A 20789-nucleotide genomic window follows, 5' to 3' on the forward strand; every position below is an offset into this window, starting at 1 on the left:
TTGTCTTGTCTTATTTTGCTCGTAGCAGTAAAGGATCCCATAGTTTGATGTCCCATGTTCTGAGTCTGGACCTCTCAGACCTCTGTTTTCTAAGCTAGACCCACATCTTCTCTTCCCCAACCCTCTCTGTTTTTTATCTCCACAGTAATCAGCGGGATCGGAATACCCTTCCCAAGAAAGGGCTCAGGTAAAAACCCTCAGTCTATGAAAAGCCCAACCTGACTTGTTCCAGGCCCCATGCATGAAGTTACTGGCTTTGTAGCCAAGGTATTTGTATCCAGTCCTCCACTAAAGCCAGCCAGCACCCTGCCCAAGCTTACCAGCCTGTGAGTCAGCTGCTACAGTAAATGGCCTTCCTCAGTGACAGGGGAGAAACAGGTTTGCACATGGAAATGCTATACTCACCTGTGCTGGCCTGTGTCATCCTTATCCTGCCTGAACTTCCTCGCTGTTGTTTTCCTCGCTCCCAGTGTACCCCTGGGGCCATTGAGATGTGCAAGGGACAGGAGACACCAGGTCCTCCATGGTCAGTTGGGTAGGGACTGCTGTGCTCTGAGAGGCTACTCGTGGAGTCATCAAGCTCTGTCCTGAGCCTTGGAGAAGAAGTTCTAAGGCCCCCTCCATCCTTTCCGCCCCCACCCAGGAGCTCTCTTGAGTACCTGCTGGTCCTTCAGCATGGCCCAGAGGTTCTAGGAAGGATGCCCCTTCCTTTTCCTTGCGCCATTTTCAGAATCTCCCACTCCAGCCCAGCTCAGACACATCCACTTAGCTAAGCCCCTAGTGTGGCCTTGTAGTGGCCCAGACCGAGTTTCTCAACTGCTTCTGCAGGTACCAGCTTCAGTCCCAGGAGGAGACCAAGGAGAGGCGACACTCGCACACCATCGGGGGGCTGCCGGAATCCGATGACCAGGCAGACCTGCCGTCCCCCCCTGCGCTCTCCATGTCCTTGAGTGCCAAGGGCCAGCTCACCAACATAGGTCAGTGCTTCCGGCCGCGCACTCTGACGGGGGGTGAAGTGGGGTTCACCCTGAAGGTGAAGCCAGGAAGCTGGGCCTGGACTTTTCATCTCCGTTTTTTCTCACGCTCTATCGGGTTGCTTCGTGGTGCCTCAGTTTACCCACCCAAGCTAGGACTGAAGGCAAAGCTTTCCAAGGTCCTGAACTGAAAAGTTACCCCTTGAGACAAGTCCTTAAGGGTCCTAAGGACCCTGGAGACAGGGAGCTTCTCAAAAGTCGCTGCCACACCAGCACCTTCCGGGACCAGCTGATAAGGTCGATGCTATCAGGTCCAGCTTCAGTGCTGCCATGTCAGGCTGTTGGGAAGCAAGCAGGGAAAAAGGTTGTTGATAGAGAAGGCTGAGATCTGCCTCTACACCCAGGGAAATCTAGACTCCCCAACTGCTCTGCCTGAGCCAGGGTCATCCTGTCCCTGAAGGCAGGGGTGACCAAGACATGCCCTGATCATACCCCCTGGAAAGCCTGACAAGGGAAAGCTGGTAGAGAAAAACGTGGCTCCGTGACTCAGAGGCAGGGTAGGGAGGAAGCCTGGCCTGGCATGGGGGCGCAGCAGCCTGGTTCTGGAAAGCACTGGGTCAGGACTGGCCTCCTAGGAGCCTCTTGAGGACAGAGCCTGTTGTTCACTTGCTGTATCTCTTTCAAGTTCATCCCATCTTTCAGCTGAATGAAAGGAAGCAGTTGATGTAAGACAACCTGTAACCTGCCTGTGCAATGACTGTGGGGAATTTAAGGAAAGACTGGGAATCAGGGTCCTTTGTGCCTTCGGTCAGGGTCATCTGGTCTTTGAAAGCCTATTAAATGGAGGATGGGGTAGGCTTGTTTTCCATCTGCACTAAGGGCCAAACAGGAAGAAAAGTACATGTGCTACAGACTGAGGAAGTGGGCTAAACAGTGATCTCCTTGTAGATTCAAGATCTGGGTGGAGAATCTTTTTGCACAGGTCTTTACAGGCAGGCTAGGCATCCATGTGCCTGTGTATGGCAAAAGAATAGGTGAATGAACTCCACAAGGGCACGAGCCTGGAAAGGCTGTCTTTCCAGCAACAGGCAAAGGGGGAAGGGTTCTGTAGCTTTCCAAGAGTCCACAGAGCCCAGATTTAAAGTAGAGTCCATAGCCTAACCGACACTTTTAGCTGCTGTCTGTCAGATCTTCAAGCCAGGGGAGTGTTGGGCAGAGAGGGCCGCATTTCTTGATGCTCTAGAGCTGACCTAAAGTGACCTAGCGGGGGGGGGGTGCCCGCTTTGCAGGGAGACTCTCACTCCTATAATGGATCCCACTGGATCCCACAGCCTGGTCCCTGCCGGCTGGTTCTTTCTCATCATTCGGCTCTGAGTCTTGGTTGGAGCTCCGAGTCTTCCCAAGCTGCCAGCTGTGTTTTAGGGAACCACAACATCCATCCTCATCCCAGGCACATCCCCGTGATGTGAAGGTTTCGGGAAAGCTGCCAAGGCCCCCAGCCTAACCTTCAAAAAACAACAGATCCAAGGCAGGCAAGGTTGAGGGGAGGCCCTCATCCCAGATGCAGGGTCCTTCCCCACTAGGGCTCAACCTCCCCAGGAGGGACCCCCCCACCCCCCTCACCCCGCTCCTAACCACCAGCTGCTTGCACACTAGCACTGCCCCACCCGCCCCTTCTTCTCCCCACCTCTTCCCATTGCCTCTCATGCTCCTGGTGCTCCGGCCCCCAAGGGACCAGAGCTGATGACCCTGCCTCTTCTCCCGCCTCCCCCTCCCTCTCCTGTCCCCTTCCCCTCTGTCCTTCCAGTGAGTCCCACTGCGGCCACCACGCCAAGAATCACCCGCTCCAACAGCATCCCCACCCACGAGGCGGCCTTCGAGCTGTACAGCGGCTCCCAATTGGGGAGCACCCTGTCCCTGGCCGAGAGACCCAAGGGAATGATTCGGTCAGGATCCTTCCGAGACCCCACGGACGACGGTGAGACTTCATGCCAGCGCGGTTCACACTCATTCCAGCTCTGCTGGGTCCCCTCACCCACCGTACCACCTCCACTGCCACCACACAACACATAGACGATCCATAGGACATCAGTTTGGGCCATTTCAGTTCTTTTTTTCCCATACCTTTGAAGGGTCTGGGGGCCCAGAAACCTTGGGTGGCCTTGTCTAGCACTGGGGCTTGGGGATGGTGCATCTAGCCAGGGACCAGGGGAGGGAAGTCAGGATCGGGTTATATGGTGCCCCATCAGGATGCTCAGAAAACCAAGTTCGAGTTGTAGTCTTTCCTCCCCACAGTCTCTCCAGTATTAGAACAGACATGCAGGGATGTAATCGTTACAAAGAACTAGGCATCTTGTTGCTCTTTCCAGAACGTTCCAAAGATTAGCTTTTGGGACGGCCATCTGTTTGTTGGTGGTGATCAGGGTGTGACTACTGGCAAACTGCTCCTGGGAGACCAGGTCTTGGGGTGCATTAGAACCCCCATTATTACTCTCAGGATGCTCATTGGGGGAAGCATTCCTTGCAGACATGCTTCGGTTCTTGCAATAGGCTCTACTGAACAATCAGAATAAATATTCCCAGTACTGAGCCAGGAGAGGCCTAGAAAGAACCGGGATATTTATTCTGAGCAGCTCTGATGAGAAAGTCCCTCCTTCTGATGTTTTATAAAAATACTTCCCTGACTGGGAGGACAAGATGGTAGATGATCATGAAAACCTCCCTTCCTGTCTCTGGAGCCTCGGAACACGCTGAGCAGGGGCCCACAAGGCCTGGGCTGCTGGAGGAGGTAGCAGCAGGGAGGCTGTCAATTTGGGCCCCTCTCCTCAGGTTTCTGACTGCCTTGGGGCTGTTGGGATGCCAGCGGGCGGGCGCGGGGCAGTGGGGGGGGGCACTCTGCTGCTCCAGAACCAGAATCCAAACTCCTGCCTTAGTCTCATGCCAGACACCCATGGGCCCGGGGACGCTTCACTCACCCTGTGTTCTGCTTCTCTTTCAGTTCATGGCTCCGTGCTCTCCCTGGCCTCCAGTGCCTCCTCCACTTACTCCTCAGTAAGAGCATTTACATCCTCCCTTCCTTCCCCCTCCCTGCTCTCCCCTCCCTCCTGCCCTCCCTCATTCCCTTTGGTTGGGGTAGAGGCAGGTGCCTGGGCTCCGACCACTCATTTGGGCGCCTCAGGGGTCTGTCTTTCTGGCCTCACCACCAACTCCTAAGCAACTCTGGTGCTTTGTGTTCCTCTCCTTTGAGAAAAGGGAAGATCTCCTTGTTATCAAGCCCTTTTCCTGTGGTGCTGAGAAGCGTTGATGGCAAGGTTAGATGAGGTTTCTAAGCATCTAGGACCTCAATAATGTACGGAACTGACCAAATGTTTATTATGTTATGGGGTGCTGCATACACTTTTAGATGTCCTTTGATTCCTAGGTTGTTTTATGGTGTGTGTGTGTGTGTGTGTGTGTGTGTGTGTGTGTGTGTGTGTGTGTGTGTGTGTGTGTGTGTGTGTGTGTGTGTGTAGTGAGGCTTGAACTCAGTACCTCCCACACTCACTTGGCTTTTTCACTCAAAGCTAGTGCTTTACCACTTGAGCCACACCTCCACTTCCTGCTTTGGGCTGGTTAATTACAGATAGGAGTCTTTCCTGCCTGGGCTGGCTTCAAACCATGATCCTCAGATGTCAGCCTACTGAGTGGCTAGGATTATAGTTGTGAACCACTGGTGCTCAGCCTTGCCCTCTAATTCTTTACTCCTTCAAATGGATGGCAAAAGGATTGGCTGTGAGAACAACCAAGGTTCCCTTTCCTAGCCTTCTTTGCTGAGAGAGAGAGAGCTAGAGATAAGTACCAGAGAAATCTGTAAACCCTGAGCTCTGAGGAGCTGGGACCAGGACAGCACCCTCCCTGTTTCCCAGGCCTGCCTTTTTCACCGCCATAGTAACCACCTGCTTTCTCTTTCTTTCCTCTGCACTCCCTTCAGGCTGAGGAGAGGATGCAGTCGGAGGTAGGGTGCAAAGCTTTGGTCTCTGCTTGTTAACACCACTGCACCCCATTTTCCCTCCAGAGCTTTTACTTCTGCCATCAGTAGTGGATTTTTCTCTTCCTTTTGCAGCAAATCCGGAAGCTTCGTAGGGAACTGGAATCATCCCAGGAAAAGGTGGCCACCTTGACATCCCAACTCTCCGCCAACGTGAGTGAAGAGAAAGCCCTGGGCCACTGTTTTGGTCATGGTTAGATTGATCTATTTCAGACAGTTTTTGACAAAGTCTGTCATGGGTTTAGACTGCAAAAGAGCAAGTTTCTGCACACACCTACAACAGAAGATTTACCTCCTGAGACTTACCTCTTTACCTCCTGAGCCCTTGTAAAGAGCCATGTTGAGTGGTACGTGGTGATAGACAATTGTAATCCCAGCATTTGCAAGATGGAGACAGCAACATTTTGAGTTTGAGGACAATCTGGGCTCCAAAGCAAGACTGGATCAAAAAAAAAAAAAACACAAAGAGCAAGATGGAGGGAGGGAAGGGGAGAGTAAAGGAGGGAGAAAGAGAAGGGAAGGATGAAAGAAGACATTTTTCCCCTACTCCAATGCGAATGGGGTGGCATCTAGCAGTTAGTATTTGACCTTCCTAGAGAGAAAAGAGGTTCATCAAGGAGGCAAAAGCCATTTTGCCATTGGCTGTGAACAAAATAGCAATGGATTGTACTTCTTGAGCCCTTTGAGGCCCTTTTCGTTGTCCTGGGGTAGCACATGCCTTTTCTCATGCCAAGTAAGGGAACAGGCCCAGAATTGTCATTCGCATTGTGCAGTGACCATGATACCATGTTAGCCAACTACCTGCCTGGTAGCTCGTAGGCAGCCAGCAAAGACCGGCTGTGCCTGCATTCATCTAGTATGGTCACTGTCTTCCTTTCTGCCTTAGTTTTTTCTGCTCTCTGAGATGGGGTGGAATGGAACCGCCTTGTCTAACCAGGTTGTGGTAGTTTCTCCCTTGTGACTGAGATGCAAACAGAGAACATAAGAGCCATTTTCCCCCAAAGCTGTAAACACCAGCTGAGCCGGATCTACAGGAGCTTTCCAAGTGTTTGCACAAAGTAACCATGTCTGCAATTTCCGCAGTGCTTACTGGTTTTTCTCTCTTCCCATCCTCCCCGGGGAACCCAGCTGTCAGGCCTGGGGTCTGTCCCTTGGAATCAGGTAGAAACTACCCCCAAAATCTCTCCCAAATTTTGTTTCCAATACATTTCAACAGCAGCTGAAATACACTCTTTATTCTCTTTCCGCAACCTCCTAGATTATAAGTTCTGTACTTGGTAGTTTATTAGAAGCTCTTACCAAGCACTGTTTCCCACACCTGGGGACCCAGAGAATTGTAACATAAAAAAGAACCATCTTATGCATGCCTATCAAGGCCAACAGCCAGAGTCACGTCCTGCACACACTAGGAAACTTGTGTTGGAGAGAAGCTGGATGGGGATAGGGAGAGCCGCCAGGGAGGCAAAGAACATTATTGTTTGATTCATTTACACTGCAGTTTGTCCGGCATCATGCTGTCAAAGCTGGGGGAGGGCCAAGAAAATGAATTTAGAGGGTGATTTTTCTTAGAACAGGAAGTTCCATTCGACTAAGGGAGAACAAACTAAACACCCAGGCACGGTGAGTTCGGAATCGTGATACATATTTCTGCCAAGGGTCAGAGCCCCGCCTTCACACGGGAGATGCCAGGACTCTGGGAAGGTCCCGCAGCTCTCTTCAAGATGTCCTGACTTTGGACCAAATTATGGCCAAGTTTGCATGCAACATCCAAACAACAGAAGCTGAAGACAGGAAAGGGGTTCAGAACAACCTACCACTCCCAATGCTAGCCTCTGGGGCCGCACACAGCCCCATGGTCCTGTGGGCACCCTAGTCTGAGCTTGGGATTAGGGGAATGTTCAGGGGAAGGGGAGGACATGTAGGAGACAGGGTGGGAGAGGAAATCTCAGTCCCCTAGATGAGGAGAGGCTGATTTAGAAAAACATACAAGCACAAACAACAAAAAGAAAAACACACAGGAGGCCCGTGGTTCTCTCCAGTCAGTACTCTTGAATAGATTTCCAGGACTTCAAGCTGCCTGTCCACAGATAGACACTGGGATAAGAGGAGCAAATGAGAGATGAGGTCAAGAAGATTGAAGTTGGTTGGACACTGGTGGCTCATACTTGTAATCCTAGCTACTCAAGAAGCTGAAATCTGAGGGTCACAGTTCGAAGCCAGCCCAGACAGGAAAGTTCCTGAGATTCTTATCTCCAGTTAACTACCAAAAAGGTGGAAGTGGAGCTGTGGCACAAATGATAGACCACTGGCCTTGAGCAAAAAAGTGCCTAGGCCCTGAGTTCAAGCTTCCATACTGGCATGCGGGCACACACATACTCAAAGTGAAAGAAAACTGCTTAGGTCACCACATATGTCTGCTCAGGATCCTTGGCAGGAAGTCAAGGCAAGAGGCAACTTCCATAGTCCTATTCCAGTAAGCTTCCAGGCATCTGTCATGGGCAGCTGTGAAAACAAGAGCGAGCCCAACCAATGAGAAGCAGTGAGGCTGTCACATCGTTGCACCTGTGTGAAGGACCTGCCCAGAATACATGCATTGCCTCTTAGTCAGATGCCTTCCTTGATGGTTGGTTGTTTCTTCATCCTCAAGTATCCTTCTGAGTCCCATGCCTCATTCCCTTCACCATTCTTGTACATCTTGCTGCCAGTTGGTCAGCTAGAATTGTAGCCACATTCCACATGGCCTTAGTGCCCCACAGCACCTTGATGCAGCCTGCCTCCAGTGGGCCCCCTCCAGACCCGGCACCTTTCACGAAGCCAACCTGACCTCTGGTGGCCAAACTGCAGAATGCACCTGAAGTCTCGAGCCATTTCCCTCCCATCTTGCAGAGTAGAATCTGAAGAAACCAGAAACAAGTAGTTCCAGAGCAGAAGTAGATTAAGAATGGAGAAAGGGTCAGGGGAAGGAGGGAGGGAGCAAGGAGGATATGGGGGGAAACGAAGGGATAACACTGATCAAGAAGTATTCTACTCATAACCTAATCTATGAAACTGTAATCTCTTTTTACAACTACTTAATAAATAATAATAAAAGAAGAAAGAGTCACTCTGGGGGCAGAGGAAGAAAGATCCAAAGGGACCTGTGGGGAGGTTATTTAGTATGACAGGAGTGAGCACACTTCACTATGGAGGGAAACCAAAACTGTAGGAACGCTTCTAGAGACTTATGCCCCCACCCTCACCCCCATCAGCCTTCTACTCCCATCCCACACAGAGCACAGAGACAGTGCCACCTCTGGTAGATGACCTGTAGACGGTCTCACCTTATTCAGGAAGCTGATTCACCGTCTGCTCAGGGAAATCAGTGTTTTAAAACTAAGAGGTTCATTGACCTGGGCCAGCTCTGAGACAGAAAAACAGCTAAAACTATTTTGCATCTCAGTCATTTTCTTTCCCTTAGCTTCATGCAACAGATGATCTGTTCATGTGTTTGTTTCAGGCTAACTTAGTGGCTGCTTTTGAGCAGAGCCTGGTGAACATGACATCTCGCTTGAGACATCTGGCAGAAACAGCGGAGGAGAAGGTGAGAGGCGTGGGTGGGGATATGAGACACCGAGGCCCGGGTTTCCCTCCTCAGTCACCAGGACAGTTTCCCTTGCCCTGATTCTCCTTGCTCCAATTCCCTGCCCTTCTCTGTCAAGATGCATAGAATTCCAGGGCCCACCCCACTGCCCAGCCATCTCCAAGTGCTGACCTTATTTTCCTTCCCGGCTTAGGACACTGAGCTGCTGGATCTACGAGAAACGATCGACTTCCTGAAGAAAAAGAACTCTGAAGCTCAGGCGGTTATTCAGGGGGCCCTGAATGCCTCAGAAGCCACACCCAAAGGTAAGGTGTTCTGTTTCCCCACCGAGGGAGAACAGAGCAGGGTGAAGAGGATGAGTGCAGATTTCCATCTTGTCCCACAATGTGCCACCTTTCATATGAAATTCCCTCCAATATGATGTCTGGGCTGGCTAGTGAGGAGTGATGAGGAACATGACTATCACTGCAGGGGATGAAGGCTGGTCGAGGAGATCTGTAATCCACTGCAAGGCCTCTCAGCCTTCAGACCAAAGAGCCGTCAAAGGCAGTCACCAGCAGAGCACTTCACATCTGTCCACAAATGTGTTGCTCTACATACGTGTATGTGAGCTTTCTTGATGGTCACCTCATGTCTCCAAGGGAGAGAAAGTCAGTCTTCTCTGCAGATGACACAGCCAAAGATAGATACATGAGTCACACGAGTGTCATGTGACAAGGCGGCCTCGGCAGTTAGCAATCAGACTTCGCTACAGATAGCCTGACACCAAAATATCTGTGGGCTGTGGGCTGGGGATAGAGTTTGCAGGTGGCGCCCTTTCTTGTATATATAGGGCCCTGGTTTGCTCCCTAGCAGCTACCTTCACACCATACACTACAGCTTCTGCCGCTTTCCTCAAGCGCTTCTTCCCGCTATTCACCTGCTTCACTCCGAACATAACCCCCACCTACTTTGTTAACAAAAACCATCTTTGGGTCTGGGAATGTGGCTTAGTGGTAGAGTGCTTGCCTAGCATGCATGAAGCCCTGGATTCGATTCCTCAGTACCACATATAAGGAAAAAGCCAGACGTGGCGCTGTGGCTCAAGTAGTAAAGTGCTAGCCTTGAGCAGAAAGATCAGGTCAGTGCCCAGGCTCTGAGTTCAAGCCCCAGGACTGGCCAAAAAAACAAACAAAGAAAAAAAAACCTATAATAGGGGCTCCAAAGAATGATGACTGTGGTGGTTTACATCTGGAATCCCAGCCCGCCAGAGACTGAGGCAGGAAGATTTAGAGGTCAGGGTGAGCCTGAGCTGCACAGCTAGTTAGTTGAAGGCCAGATGGAACTACATAGTGAAATCCTGTCTCAAAGGAAAAACATTGTGTACTTGTGCATACATGTTCACACAGGTGTGCGCACGCACACATACACACACAGAGTCAAGTTCCCAGATTTGGGGCCCTATTCACCTGTCCTTCAGTAAGTCCTTCCTTTAGCTTCTGAGACACTCTCCCCATCTGTCTCTCCAGCTCTGATTCCATCATGGAGCTTCCTAAAGTACTGTCCCCCAGCCATGGCCCATTTCTAGGAGTCTACACGTTTTGTTTGGTGTCTATCCTACAGCTTCTAAAAGTATTTGTTTTCGTTTAACTTGAGATGGGATTCATGTATTGTAACATTCGTCCTTTTAAAATGCTTTTATGCATATTCAGAAGCTTTTACTCAGTGCTAGAGCAGCTGCTGAGTGAGCAATGTCACTGGGTCTGATTCCCAACACTGCAGAAGACGAAACACTTATTCATACTGTGTAATTTAAGATTTGTTTTATTTTGTTTTTGTGCCTGTCCTAGGGCTTGAACTCAAAAGCTAGGTCCTGTCCCTAAGCTTTTTTTTTTTTTTGCTCAAGGCTAGCATTCAACCATTTGAGCCATACCCCTCTACTGCATTTGGGGGGATTAATTGCACAGACTTTTCTGCCTGGATTTGAACCACAATCCTCAGGTCTCAGTCTCCTGAGTAGCTAGGATGAGAGGCATGAGCCATGTGTGCCTGGCTCTTTTGCTCTTAAAAATAATTCGCGTGGAATCTCTTATTTAGTTGATAGGCTCACAACTTATTGAAACCTTCAAAAGATAGACAAGTATGCAACTTATTCTGCCATCTAATATTTTTAGTGCTGGAAAGCTTAATTCAGTACCTTATGTGTACGTGGCCCCTGCTGAGGGCATAGTTCAGTGGTGGAATACTTGGCTGGCATGTTCACTTTTCTCATCATCAGATGGGATTTACCCTGTATTCAGGTTAAAAGTTCTGCATGTAGCTATTTATATTTGGTCTTGGACCATTGGGTAGCTAAGTATTGCTGGATAAGCCCTGACCCAGGATAGGATGGTATGTGCCTAAAGTGTAGATGGTCAGGCTTAGTAAGTCCTTCTCAGAGCTCTATTCAAGCTGAGCACTTTACACCATTTCTTTTTTTTCCTACTAGACTGAGAACTCCTTGTGCCTGGGGGGGCCTTGGTGTGATCCCTGGGCTTCTTTTGCTCAAGGCTAGCAGTCTTATCACTTAAGCCACAGCTACACTGCTGGCTTTTCTTTGTGATTAATTAGAAATAAGAGTGTCATAGACTTTTCTGCTCGGCTGGCTTCAAACTGCGATCCTCAGATCTCAGCCTCTTGAGCAGCTAGGATTACAGGTGTGACCTCCTGGTGCCCAGCTTTATTTATTATTCTTATTATTTAGCTTCTAGCAATTTCTGTGTTGAAATATGATTTGCCTTTCATGAATGTTTTGTTTGATAACTAATTCACAAATTGAATGGTGCATTTCTAGAAGAAGTTGGTGGGTTCCCTTCCCTGTTTATCTTCTGTATCTAGCCTTAACTTGATTCTCCTGTGTTCTCTAAATCCACCTCTGCCTCCTTTCCACTTGAACTTGGCCCCTAGAACTCCGGATCAAGAGACAGAACTCCTCAGACAGCATCTCAAGCCTCAACAGCATCACCAGCCACTCCAGCATCAGCAGCAGCAAGGATGCTGATGCCAAGAAGAAGAAGAAGAAGAGTTGGGTAGGTAAAGGTTCATGGGCAGAATCTCTGAGGTTCTGCCTCCAATGCAGCACAGGGGTTGGATAACCTGGGTTGGCCTCCAGGGTTGACTGGTCCCTTCTAGTGGTAAACTTCAGTCTGGTGTCTGCAGGGAGCAAGGTCTGCCAACTTCTTCCATTGTCCCAGCCACGGCCTGCTGGTCCCCAGGCTCTCCCTGCAACCTTTTCCCACTTCTGCTAGCATGGGCTCTTCACACGGATTAGATCAAATATATTTGACCACCGAAGGAGCTGGAGAAATCCTCAGAAGGAAATGGCATAGCAGTCCCTTCCCTGCCCACTCCCTTTACTGTAGAAAGGTTTTGTAAACAGTGTCATTCCTTCTAGGGGCTTCTGGAGGTGATTTCTCCAATTTGGAGAGGAATTCGCGGAGCTTTCTAAAGTGTTCAAAAGGGCTCTATTACCTTTGGGTGGTCCAGAGGGGTCTTTCTCATGTTTGTCATTACGCACCTCCCTCCGACCCTAAAATGACTTTGGATGGTCTTTTTGAAATTCTTTAGTTTTCTAGGACACTCAGCTCTTCTGGCTGACTGGGGAAGGGAGCTCATCTCTTCCCTGTTTAGGACCGGCCCGCAGACCTTTGTGGAATGCAGACAGGCGCCCATTGTGTGAAATGAGTGATTAAGTGTTGCTTCTTCTGTTTTTTTTTCCCCCTTCAAAATGCTGACTTCAAATCCCTATTTTTTTCCAGGTCTATGAGGTAAGAGGCCCGGTTCTTTTCCTCTTCCCTTACTTTCTCTTCCCTTTATCATTACCTTCCTTACTTATAGAGCAATTATTTCCCTCTAAAAAGAAAAGAAAGGAAAAGAACAGCCACTCAGAACACTAATAGTACCACTGCAACTGCACAGAGGTCCCAACTCCCTCCCTCCACTGCATGGTGCACCCACAGCTGCCTCTGCAGAGCAGAGGAGTGGTCTGGTTATAGGTCAGATGGGAAAGCCAAACACAATCAGAATCAGTTCCCTCCTGTCGTCCGTCCCCTGTTACTGAATTGGACTACTATAAAAAGCAGTCACATTGAGCTTCTCCTACCCAGAAAATAGTTTGTGCTCTCACTGGGGCTTGAACTTGGGGCCTCTTGCTTTTGCTTTGCTTTTTTCTCTTTTCTGCTCAAGGCTAGCACTCTACCCACTTGATCCACATCTCTACTTCCAGCCTCTTGCTGGTTAATTGGAGATGAGAATCATAGATTTGCCTACCTACGCTGGCTTCATATCACGATCCTCAGATCTCAACCTTCTGGGTAGCTATGATTACAGATAGGAGCCACCAGCACCTGGCCCAGAAAATAACCCTTTACACTTCTGGCCCATTAAACCTAGAAGCCAGAAGGAATCTGGATGGAGGTTTTCTTGACCACAGTTTTCAGAGGCCAGTTTAGCTTGGGCTTAACCTAAAGATTTAGCTCCAGAGTAGCATAAAGCAGAAATTATGGGGGATATGGTCCAGTCTAGGACACCGTCATCATCCCAAACCTTAAAACCCTCCAGATATCCATAGGACCTCTAAAAGCATTTAGGGACTACAGTAGAGTCTAAGGCAAACAACAGCAACAACAAGAAGATGAACCCACAATCTCTGCTGCAAACCAAACACCTGAGCATCCCTCCCACCCGATCTCAACAGGGGTGTGGAGGACGTGAGCTCCTGAGACCCTCACCTCTGTCAGGAGCCTACAGTGTTCCTGAGGAGAAAAAAAGAACATTGCACATATAAAATGAATAACAATCCAGTGGTGCCCAAATGCTTATAGTCCTTTAAGTACAGTTCATTGACCAGAGTCATTGGAGCAGACAGCACAAAAGCAGTGAAAGTAAACTCAGGTGGAATTAGGAAAAGTAGCTGGGGATGTGGTGGAACGCTCTATATCAACACTGTATGGTCAGAAGGGAACAATGGAGCAAAGGGACCAGCTCTCACGGAGGCCTGACCAGGGAGGGTAGAGCACACAGAGGGAGGCCTCTTTAGCGTCTGGCTCTTTAGCATCTCTCATAGTAGATTTCACAGATCACCAATCTGTTCAGATACTCCTTCAATAGTGATGCTGCCATTATCAGATCAAATTTCAGAATCACTAAATATTCTCCAGTGCCCATTTGCACAGGACACATTCTGAAATATCTCCCGGAAAGAGTCCTGCTTTGTCTTGCTTACTCCACTGTTTTCTGAGCTCATAACCATGGGACCATTAGCTGTATGCCAACAAACATGTTTCAAGGGTTAGGTGCACTCTATAAAGTGCACTGCGCACCATTCTTACTTAGAACCCTAGTGATCAGAGGGCTACACTCCAGGCACACTGGTCACAGGATTTCTTTATTTTTTTTAAGTGCCAGAACTGAGGTTTGAACTCAGAGCCTGGACACTTTCCCTTTGCTTTTTTGTTCAAGGCTGGCACTCTGCCACTTGAGCCACAGCTCCACTCCTAGCTTTTTGGTGATTAATTGGAAGTAAGTCTCATAGACTCTCCTGCCTGGGCTGGCTTCAGCGTGTGATCTCAGATCTCAGCCATTTGAATAGCTAGGATTACAGATGTGAGCCTTGGACACCTGGCTCACAGGGGTTTTTTTCTACATATACACATACAGCATCCCATGAATGATTTATAGAAAACTTGATTAGATTAAAAATGAACAAGCCTGAATTTGAATTCCAAGTCTTCCTTCAGTTGCCTGATGCCAGCAAGAAATCCACTCTGTACTTTTCCATCCTGATTCTTGATTCAACTCAGCAGAGACCTGAGCTTTATGGTACTTTAGGGCCCTGGTTGCTAAAGGACAGTAAAGTCTCTGGAACCAGCAGGCTGCATACATGCTTTCTCACTCAACCCTACTAGAGTCAGATTGGTCCTCCTTTATGTCTTACCTAGTAGAGAATCAATGGCCACTAGCCGCTAGCTCTACCCATTACCCAACAGACTCTGTCCCAAGAGAGACGATTAGAAAGGATATCCTCAAATTTTCCTTCATTTATTTCCCCCTGTCTGAAGGATCTGCATTGCCTTTTTCCCCTATGGCCTTTGACCCCTCCTTTACTCTCCGTCTCTTGCTGCCATTCTGTGTCTGTGTCCCTGTGTGTGTGCATGCTGAATGGATGCATGTGAATGGGTGTGGGATGAGGCTCCTGGGTTGCATCTCTTAAAAGCTCACCCCCACCCAACACCCAAGCTCATCAGTGCTGAGATCAAACATCGGGTTATAATGCCCTGATCTGAGGAGAGGCTGAGAGAGATCTCAACGTAGTAAAAAGTGCTTTTGTCTGGTTGTTCTAACTGCTCTGTGGCGTGCTAGGCACACATACCACAATACTAAGTGCAACTTGGTACCACTCCCTTCTCTTCATCTTCACAGAACCCCAGTGTCAGTTTCTGGCTGTTTTGTAAGGAGATGAGTAGAATCTGGGTTGATGAACCCAAGGAAGAGAGGGGATCTTGAGACCCAAAGTGAGTGAGTCTCTAGATTAATTCACTGATAGGATTGGATTGCTGAGAGGTATATCACGAATCCTCTGGGGTCTTCTCTCTGTCCTGCTTAGGAGACAGTCCCCCCCCCAAAAGGGAGAAGCCCCAAGAAGTCCCCACAGCTACAGCGGCAGCAAGCCACTCTTTTTCTGAGTCCTCGTGTGTGGGGCTCTGTCCATATGCCACACCTCATAGAGCGAGCTTAGTTACAGCAAGTAAGTCCCCTGCCTCTCCCAATCCCAAAGCAGTCCAAAATGGAGCCCTAACATCTCTCTACCTGGATCTGTTCTTTCCTAGCTTCGAAGTTCTTTCAACAAAGCCTTCAGTATAAAAAAGGGACCCAAATCCGCATCCTCGTACTCTGATATTGAGGAGATCGCCACTCCCGACTCCTCAGCTCCTTCATCCCCAAAGCTGCAACACGGCTCCACAGAGACCGCTTCACCCTCCCTCAAGTCCTCCACCTCATCCTCCGTGGGCACTGAGGTCACTGAGTAAGTGCTCTGAGTGCCTGCCACCCAGCCTGCTGCCAGTGTCAACTGCTAGCCAGAGCTGGCGGTAAGCTCATAGACCCGGGACAAACACCACCTTACTTATTGCCCTCTTCCTGGGTTTGTGAGACCCACAGAGGGCACCTTTCTGTCATATTTACTGAGTATCCATGGGCCAAGACTACCGACCACGCATGTCAGATTGCCCAGTAACAAACGCTTCTGCGCAAGTCCGGCTGACTCTTGCTTTCCTACAGGGCCCCTGCTCATTCAGTCCCACACACCAGGCTCTTCCATGCTAATGAGGAGGAGGAGCCAGAAAAGAAGGAGGTATCTGAGCTGCGCTCTGAGCTATGGGAGAAAGAGATGAAACTTACAGACATTCGCTTAGAGGCTCTCAACTCTGCCCACCAGCTGGACCAGCTTCGGGAGACCATGCACAACATGCAGGTCAGTGTCCGGGCACAGAGCTGCAGGAGAGGGGAGGTCATGGCCTGAGCTGTGTCCAGCCCTGCGACCCTGCCCTGTCTCTTCTTGCCACAGTTGGAGGTGGACCTGCTGAAGGCAGAGAATGACCGGCTGAAGGTCGCTCCCGGCCCCTCCTCAGGCTCCACTCCAGGGCAGGTCCCTGGATCTTCTACTCTGTCGTCCCCTCGCCGCTCCCTAGGCCTTGCTCTCACCCATTCCTTCAGCCCGGGTCTCACGGATACAGGTACCTTTGGGGAAGAAGAGCCAATAGAGGTGAAGAGTTAAAAAAAAAAAAAAAACAAGGTGGGGACTCATTTCACTATGATCGTTCCACTTGCTCTGTGGCATCCTCCTGAGGCCATCAAGCACTTTGTTAGAAGACACCTAAGAATGATCACATCTGCAATCCTAGCTACTTGGAGGCTAGGATCAGGAGGATTGCAGTTTAAGGCCAGGTTGGACCAAAAAAATTCCAGAGACTGCATCTCAACCAATTTTTAAAATAGGGCATGGTGGCCCACTCTTGTCACCCCAGCTACACAGGAAGCATAAAGAGAGAAGCACAAAGACTCACTCAGGCAAAAATCGAGACCCTATGTGAACATTAACATAAGCAACACAGGCTGAAAGTATTGCTCAAGTGGTAAAGCACTTGCCTGGCAAGTATAAGAAAGGCCTTGAGTTCGAACCCCAAGATCACCAAAGGAAAGAAAAATTAAAAAAAAAAAGTTCTTATGGTTCTTAAATGCTTAACCTCATTTCAGTTTGGATCTCCTGATTCTTCTGTATCATAGAGTAGACAGTAATTATTCGGAAAGGATAATGGCTATTTGGAAAGGATAATAGCTAGAAAGTTTAGGGGGAACATTGTGCGTGTCCCTCAAGCCAATTAATCCTTTTCAATCCCCACAGACCTGTCGCCCATGGATGGCATCAGCACCAGTGGCCCAAAGGAGGAAGTGACCCTTCGGGTGGTGGTACGGATGCCCCCCCAGCACATCATCAAAGGGGTAAGGAACTTCAGGAAGGACCTGCAGAGGAACCAGCATAATACAGATGGACTCAGACTTTACCATGCTTTAGAACTGATGCCTTCAGTAGCAGCCATCTTTTAAATTTTGATCTTTTCCTGAGCTGGGAAGTATGTAGGGTGAGAGTTTCTCGGGACATTGAGTGATGTTAGGAGCCTCAGTTCCCCCCCCTTTCTCTCTCTCTCTCTCTCTCTCTCTCTCTCTCTCACACACACACACACACACACACACACACACACACACACACACACACGAGGGTGAACATAGGGCCCTCCACCTTGGCTGCATTGCTAAACCCCGGCATACGTTAGATGTATCGAATGCATTCTGAATTCAGTGCCATCATATATAGAGAAATATCTATTCTGTTGTCCTTTGGCAAGAAAAATTGGGGCTCTCAGTAGTCCCCAAGCCAGAATTACTTGACTCCTAAGGCTTTGTAGGATCTCCTTTTCTCAGTCATGTGCATGAGGCTCATGTGCTTCGACCTTGACCTTGCAGGACCTGAAGCAGCAGGAATTCTTCTTGGGCTGTAGCAAGGTCAGCGGGAAAGTTGACTGGAAGATGCTGGATGAAGCTGTTTTCCAAGTGTTCCAGGTAAGAAGGCCACGTGTAGTCACAAAGGTCACTCATCCTCCCATGGGATTTTCAGCCACCCAGGCCCTGGGTTCCTGGGGACCTAGGGGTTTTCTGGAGAAAGGCAAAATGGGCAAAGCAAGTGCCCTTTCTCACCTTTTATTTCCTGTAGTATTCATCTTGTGGCTTCTCCAACTATGTTACTGTCTCTTCAGTATTCTTTACCATTTTGTTGTGAGTGTGCCGGCCCTGGGACTTGAACTTGGGGCCTGGGCACTGTCCTTGAACTTTTGTGTTCAAGCTTCCTTCCCATCTTCATGCCCTCCCTGTCTCTTCTATCAGGAATATATTTCTAAAATGGACCCAGCTGCCACCCTGGGACTGAGCACCGAGTCCATCCATGGCTACAGCCTCAGCCACGTGAAGCGAGTGTTGGACGCCGAGCCCCCCGAGATGCCTCCGTGCTGCCGAGGGGTCAGCAGCATCTCGGTCTCCCTCAAAGGTTAGTCTTTTGTCTCTTGGGGCGAGGTGATGCGGCATGAAGGCCGGGCAAGGCCTATGAGATCATGCATTGTGCATTCATCCAAAAAGAACTCATTGAGAAGCTGTGATGGGAAAGAATTTAAATAATATGAGGTATTACAAAGATGAAAAAGATGATTAGCCCCCCGTACCAGGGTTTGAGCTCAGGGTCTCATGTGTACTAGGCAGGTGCTCTACCACATGAGCCATATTCCCAGGCCTCTTTTGCTCAATTATTTTTCAGATAAGGCCTTGTATCTCACACTGTAATCCAGGCTGCCCTTAGACTATGATCCTCCTACTTATGGATTCCTGAGTGGCTGGGATTACAGGCATAAGTCACCGTGCCTGGTCCAGCACTTCGTTTTATAAAATCTGCCTATTCATCTCTAGCTTAGGGTATGTCTCCCAAAAAATGAGATCTGAATTCTCGAAATGAGAGTTGAGGAGATTCCTGTGCCTCCATGGGGTAAATGGTTCTGTGTTTCTTCAGTGGGCTCCTAGAGAAGGAAGGACAATCTTCTTTGGGACCCCTGGCCATCCTCATGGTCATGGTCTGGACTCCCGCTTTCTGGGGTGGGGTTCAGGTCTGAAGGAGAAGTGCGTCGACAGCCTGGTGTTTGAGACGCTCATCCCCAAGCCCATGATGCAGCACTACATAAGCCTTCTGCTCAAGCACCGGCGCCTCATCCTCTCGGGTCCCAGCGGTACTGGCAAGACCTACCTGACCAATCGGCTAGCCGAGTACCTGGTGGAGCGCTCCGGCCGAGAGGTCACCGAGGGCATCGTCAGCACCTTCAACATGCACCAGCAGTCTTGCAAGGTGGCTGCCCATCTTACACAGGCTCAGCCCCCTGCCCCCCACCCCCAAGACCTATCCTGGGTACCCTCCCTCCTCATTCCCCTTTTCCTTTCCATAGTCCTGCCTCCATCTCTCCCTGTCTCCAATGGGCTTTCCCTTTCTTCCCTGCCTCGTTCCCTTTTCTCCTTGCCTCATTCCCTTTTCCAGTCTTCTCCTTCCCCTGCCCTAATTTCTTTATGCTGATCCTGGGGCTTGAACTCAAGGCTTGGGCACTGTCTCTGAGCTGCTTTTGCTCAAGGCTAGTACTCTACTACTTGAGCTACCGTACCACATTTTTCCCCCCCTGGTAGTTTAGTGGAGGTAAGAGTATCAAAGACTTTCCTCTCCAAAACCACAAATCTCAGCCTCCCGAGAAGCTAGGATTACAGACATGAGCCACCCATGTACAGCTTGCCCTAATTTCTTTCCTTTAATTCTTGTTTGTCTTTTGCTTGTAATTTCCTCCTCCACATTTCTGTTTCACACCTTTCCCTTTAGATGGTCATTGATGAGATTCTATTTCTATTTCATTATCTTCACTCAATCTCATTCTTTCTCTCTTGTCTTTCTCCCCAGTATCTTGTGCTTTGGGATCTCTGGAAAAAATACTCCTAAATAGTACATATTGTGAGCCTCCCCCCACTGTCACCCCAATAATGTCTCTAGAACACATCCTAATACTTTGGAGTTGTTTCAAGTGTTTAGCTCTTCCCTCTTGGGAGAGGTATATCTATTAATGGTAGTTCACCGTCCCAAACCAGCACAAAGTATTTACAGAAGAGCTGTGTGCTCCACCTTTCAGAGACACAAGGCCACTGCAGAAGGTGTTTGGAGAGTCTTGAGATCACCATGATCAGTCTCCAGGGAGGGGGTTCTGTAACCAAATGTGTGCACACATCCAACATGAGCCACAGCCCCAAGAGATACAGAACTAGCAAAGCTAGTCCAAGGCTTCTTTCCAAGGCTGACCCAAAGGCTGATTCTTCTTTTTTTTTTTTTTTTTGTCTAATTCAAGGATCTACAACTCTATCTCTCGAACCTGGCCAACCAGATAGACCGAGAAACAGGAATCGGGGATGTGCCCCTAGTCATTCTCTTGGATGATCTGAGTGAAACAGGCTCCATCAGTGAGCTGGTCAATGGTGCCCTCACCTGCAAGTATCACAAATGGTAAGCTGGGATGGAGGCCAAACTGTGTGCCCATGACAGAAGCAAGTGTTAAGACAAATCTAAGTGACTCATTTTTCCCCTTTCTTCTTACAGTCCCTATATTATAGGTACCACCAATCAGCCTGTAAAAATGACACCCAACCATGGCTTGCATTTGAGCTTCAGGTAAGAACTCTGTCGCTACATGAACTTCCTAGACCCTACCCAAGCATCTATAAGCTAGTTAAAACTCCCAGACTCTTCAGGTAGAAGAGCAGCAAATAACAGAAAAAGAAGGAACTTGAACTTTTCTGGCTGAAAGGAGAAAGCAGGAGTATTTGCCTGTCAGCGACAGGGGAGAAGACAACTTTGAAGAGAGGAAAGGATGGGATGGGAAAGAGAGACACTGGCAGGAGACACTCTAACCTGCTGCAATCAGAATTCTCCACCCAGCCACCCTAGTCCAGATCAGAGCGATCCGGTGGTTATTTGAAGAGGGCACTGATTTGAGAATCAGCTCAGTCTGCCCAGGGCTGCTGTCCTGAACTCAGTTGTCCTTCATTATTACTTGAGAAGAAGCCA

The 20789-nt window shown here is 49.1% G+C and overlaps 1 protein-coding gene across 1 annotated transcript in view; it reads left to right on the plus strand.

The window, feature by feature from the left end:
* The window catches only part of LOC105986538 (neuron navigator 1), a 147005-nt gene that overhangs the window by 120275 nt on the left and 5941 nt on the right, over positions 1-20789 (plus strand). The window contains exons 8-24 of the mRNA XM_013017510.1: positions 146-187; positions 829-977; positions 3973-4025; positions 4945-4968; positions 5077-5154; positions 8498-8581; positions 8775-8886; positions 11507-11628; positions 15427-15623; positions 15878-16070; positions 16164-16332; positions 17001-17098; positions 17621-17716; positions 18038-18197; positions 18805-19040; positions 20074-20228; positions 20322-20393. Coding sequence (XP_012872964.1) covers positions 146-187; positions 829-977; positions 3973-4025; positions 4945-4968; positions 5077-5154; positions 8498-8581; positions 8775-8886; positions 11507-11628; positions 15427-15623; positions 15878-16070; positions 16164-16332; positions 17001-17098; positions 17621-17716; positions 18038-18197; positions 18805-19040; positions 20074-20228; positions 20322-20393 — 2040 coding nt within the window. The remainder of the gene's footprint in view (positions 1-145; positions 188-828; positions 978-3972; positions 4026-4944; positions 4969-5076; positions 5155-8497; positions 8582-8774; positions 8887-11506; positions 11629-15426; positions 15624-15877; positions 16071-16163; positions 16333-17000; positions 17099-17620; positions 17717-18037; positions 18198-18804; positions 19041-20073; positions 20229-20321; positions 20394-20789) is intronic.

The sequence above is a fragment of the Dipodomys ordii genome, unplaced genomic scaffold, assembly GCF_000151885.1.
Source record: "Dipodomys ordii isolate 6190 unplaced genomic scaffold, Dord_2.0 Scaffold35, whole genome shotgun sequence".
Classification (NCBI taxonomy): Eukaryota; Metazoa; Chordata; class Mammalia; order Rodentia; family Heteromyidae; genus Dipodomys; species Dipodomys ordii.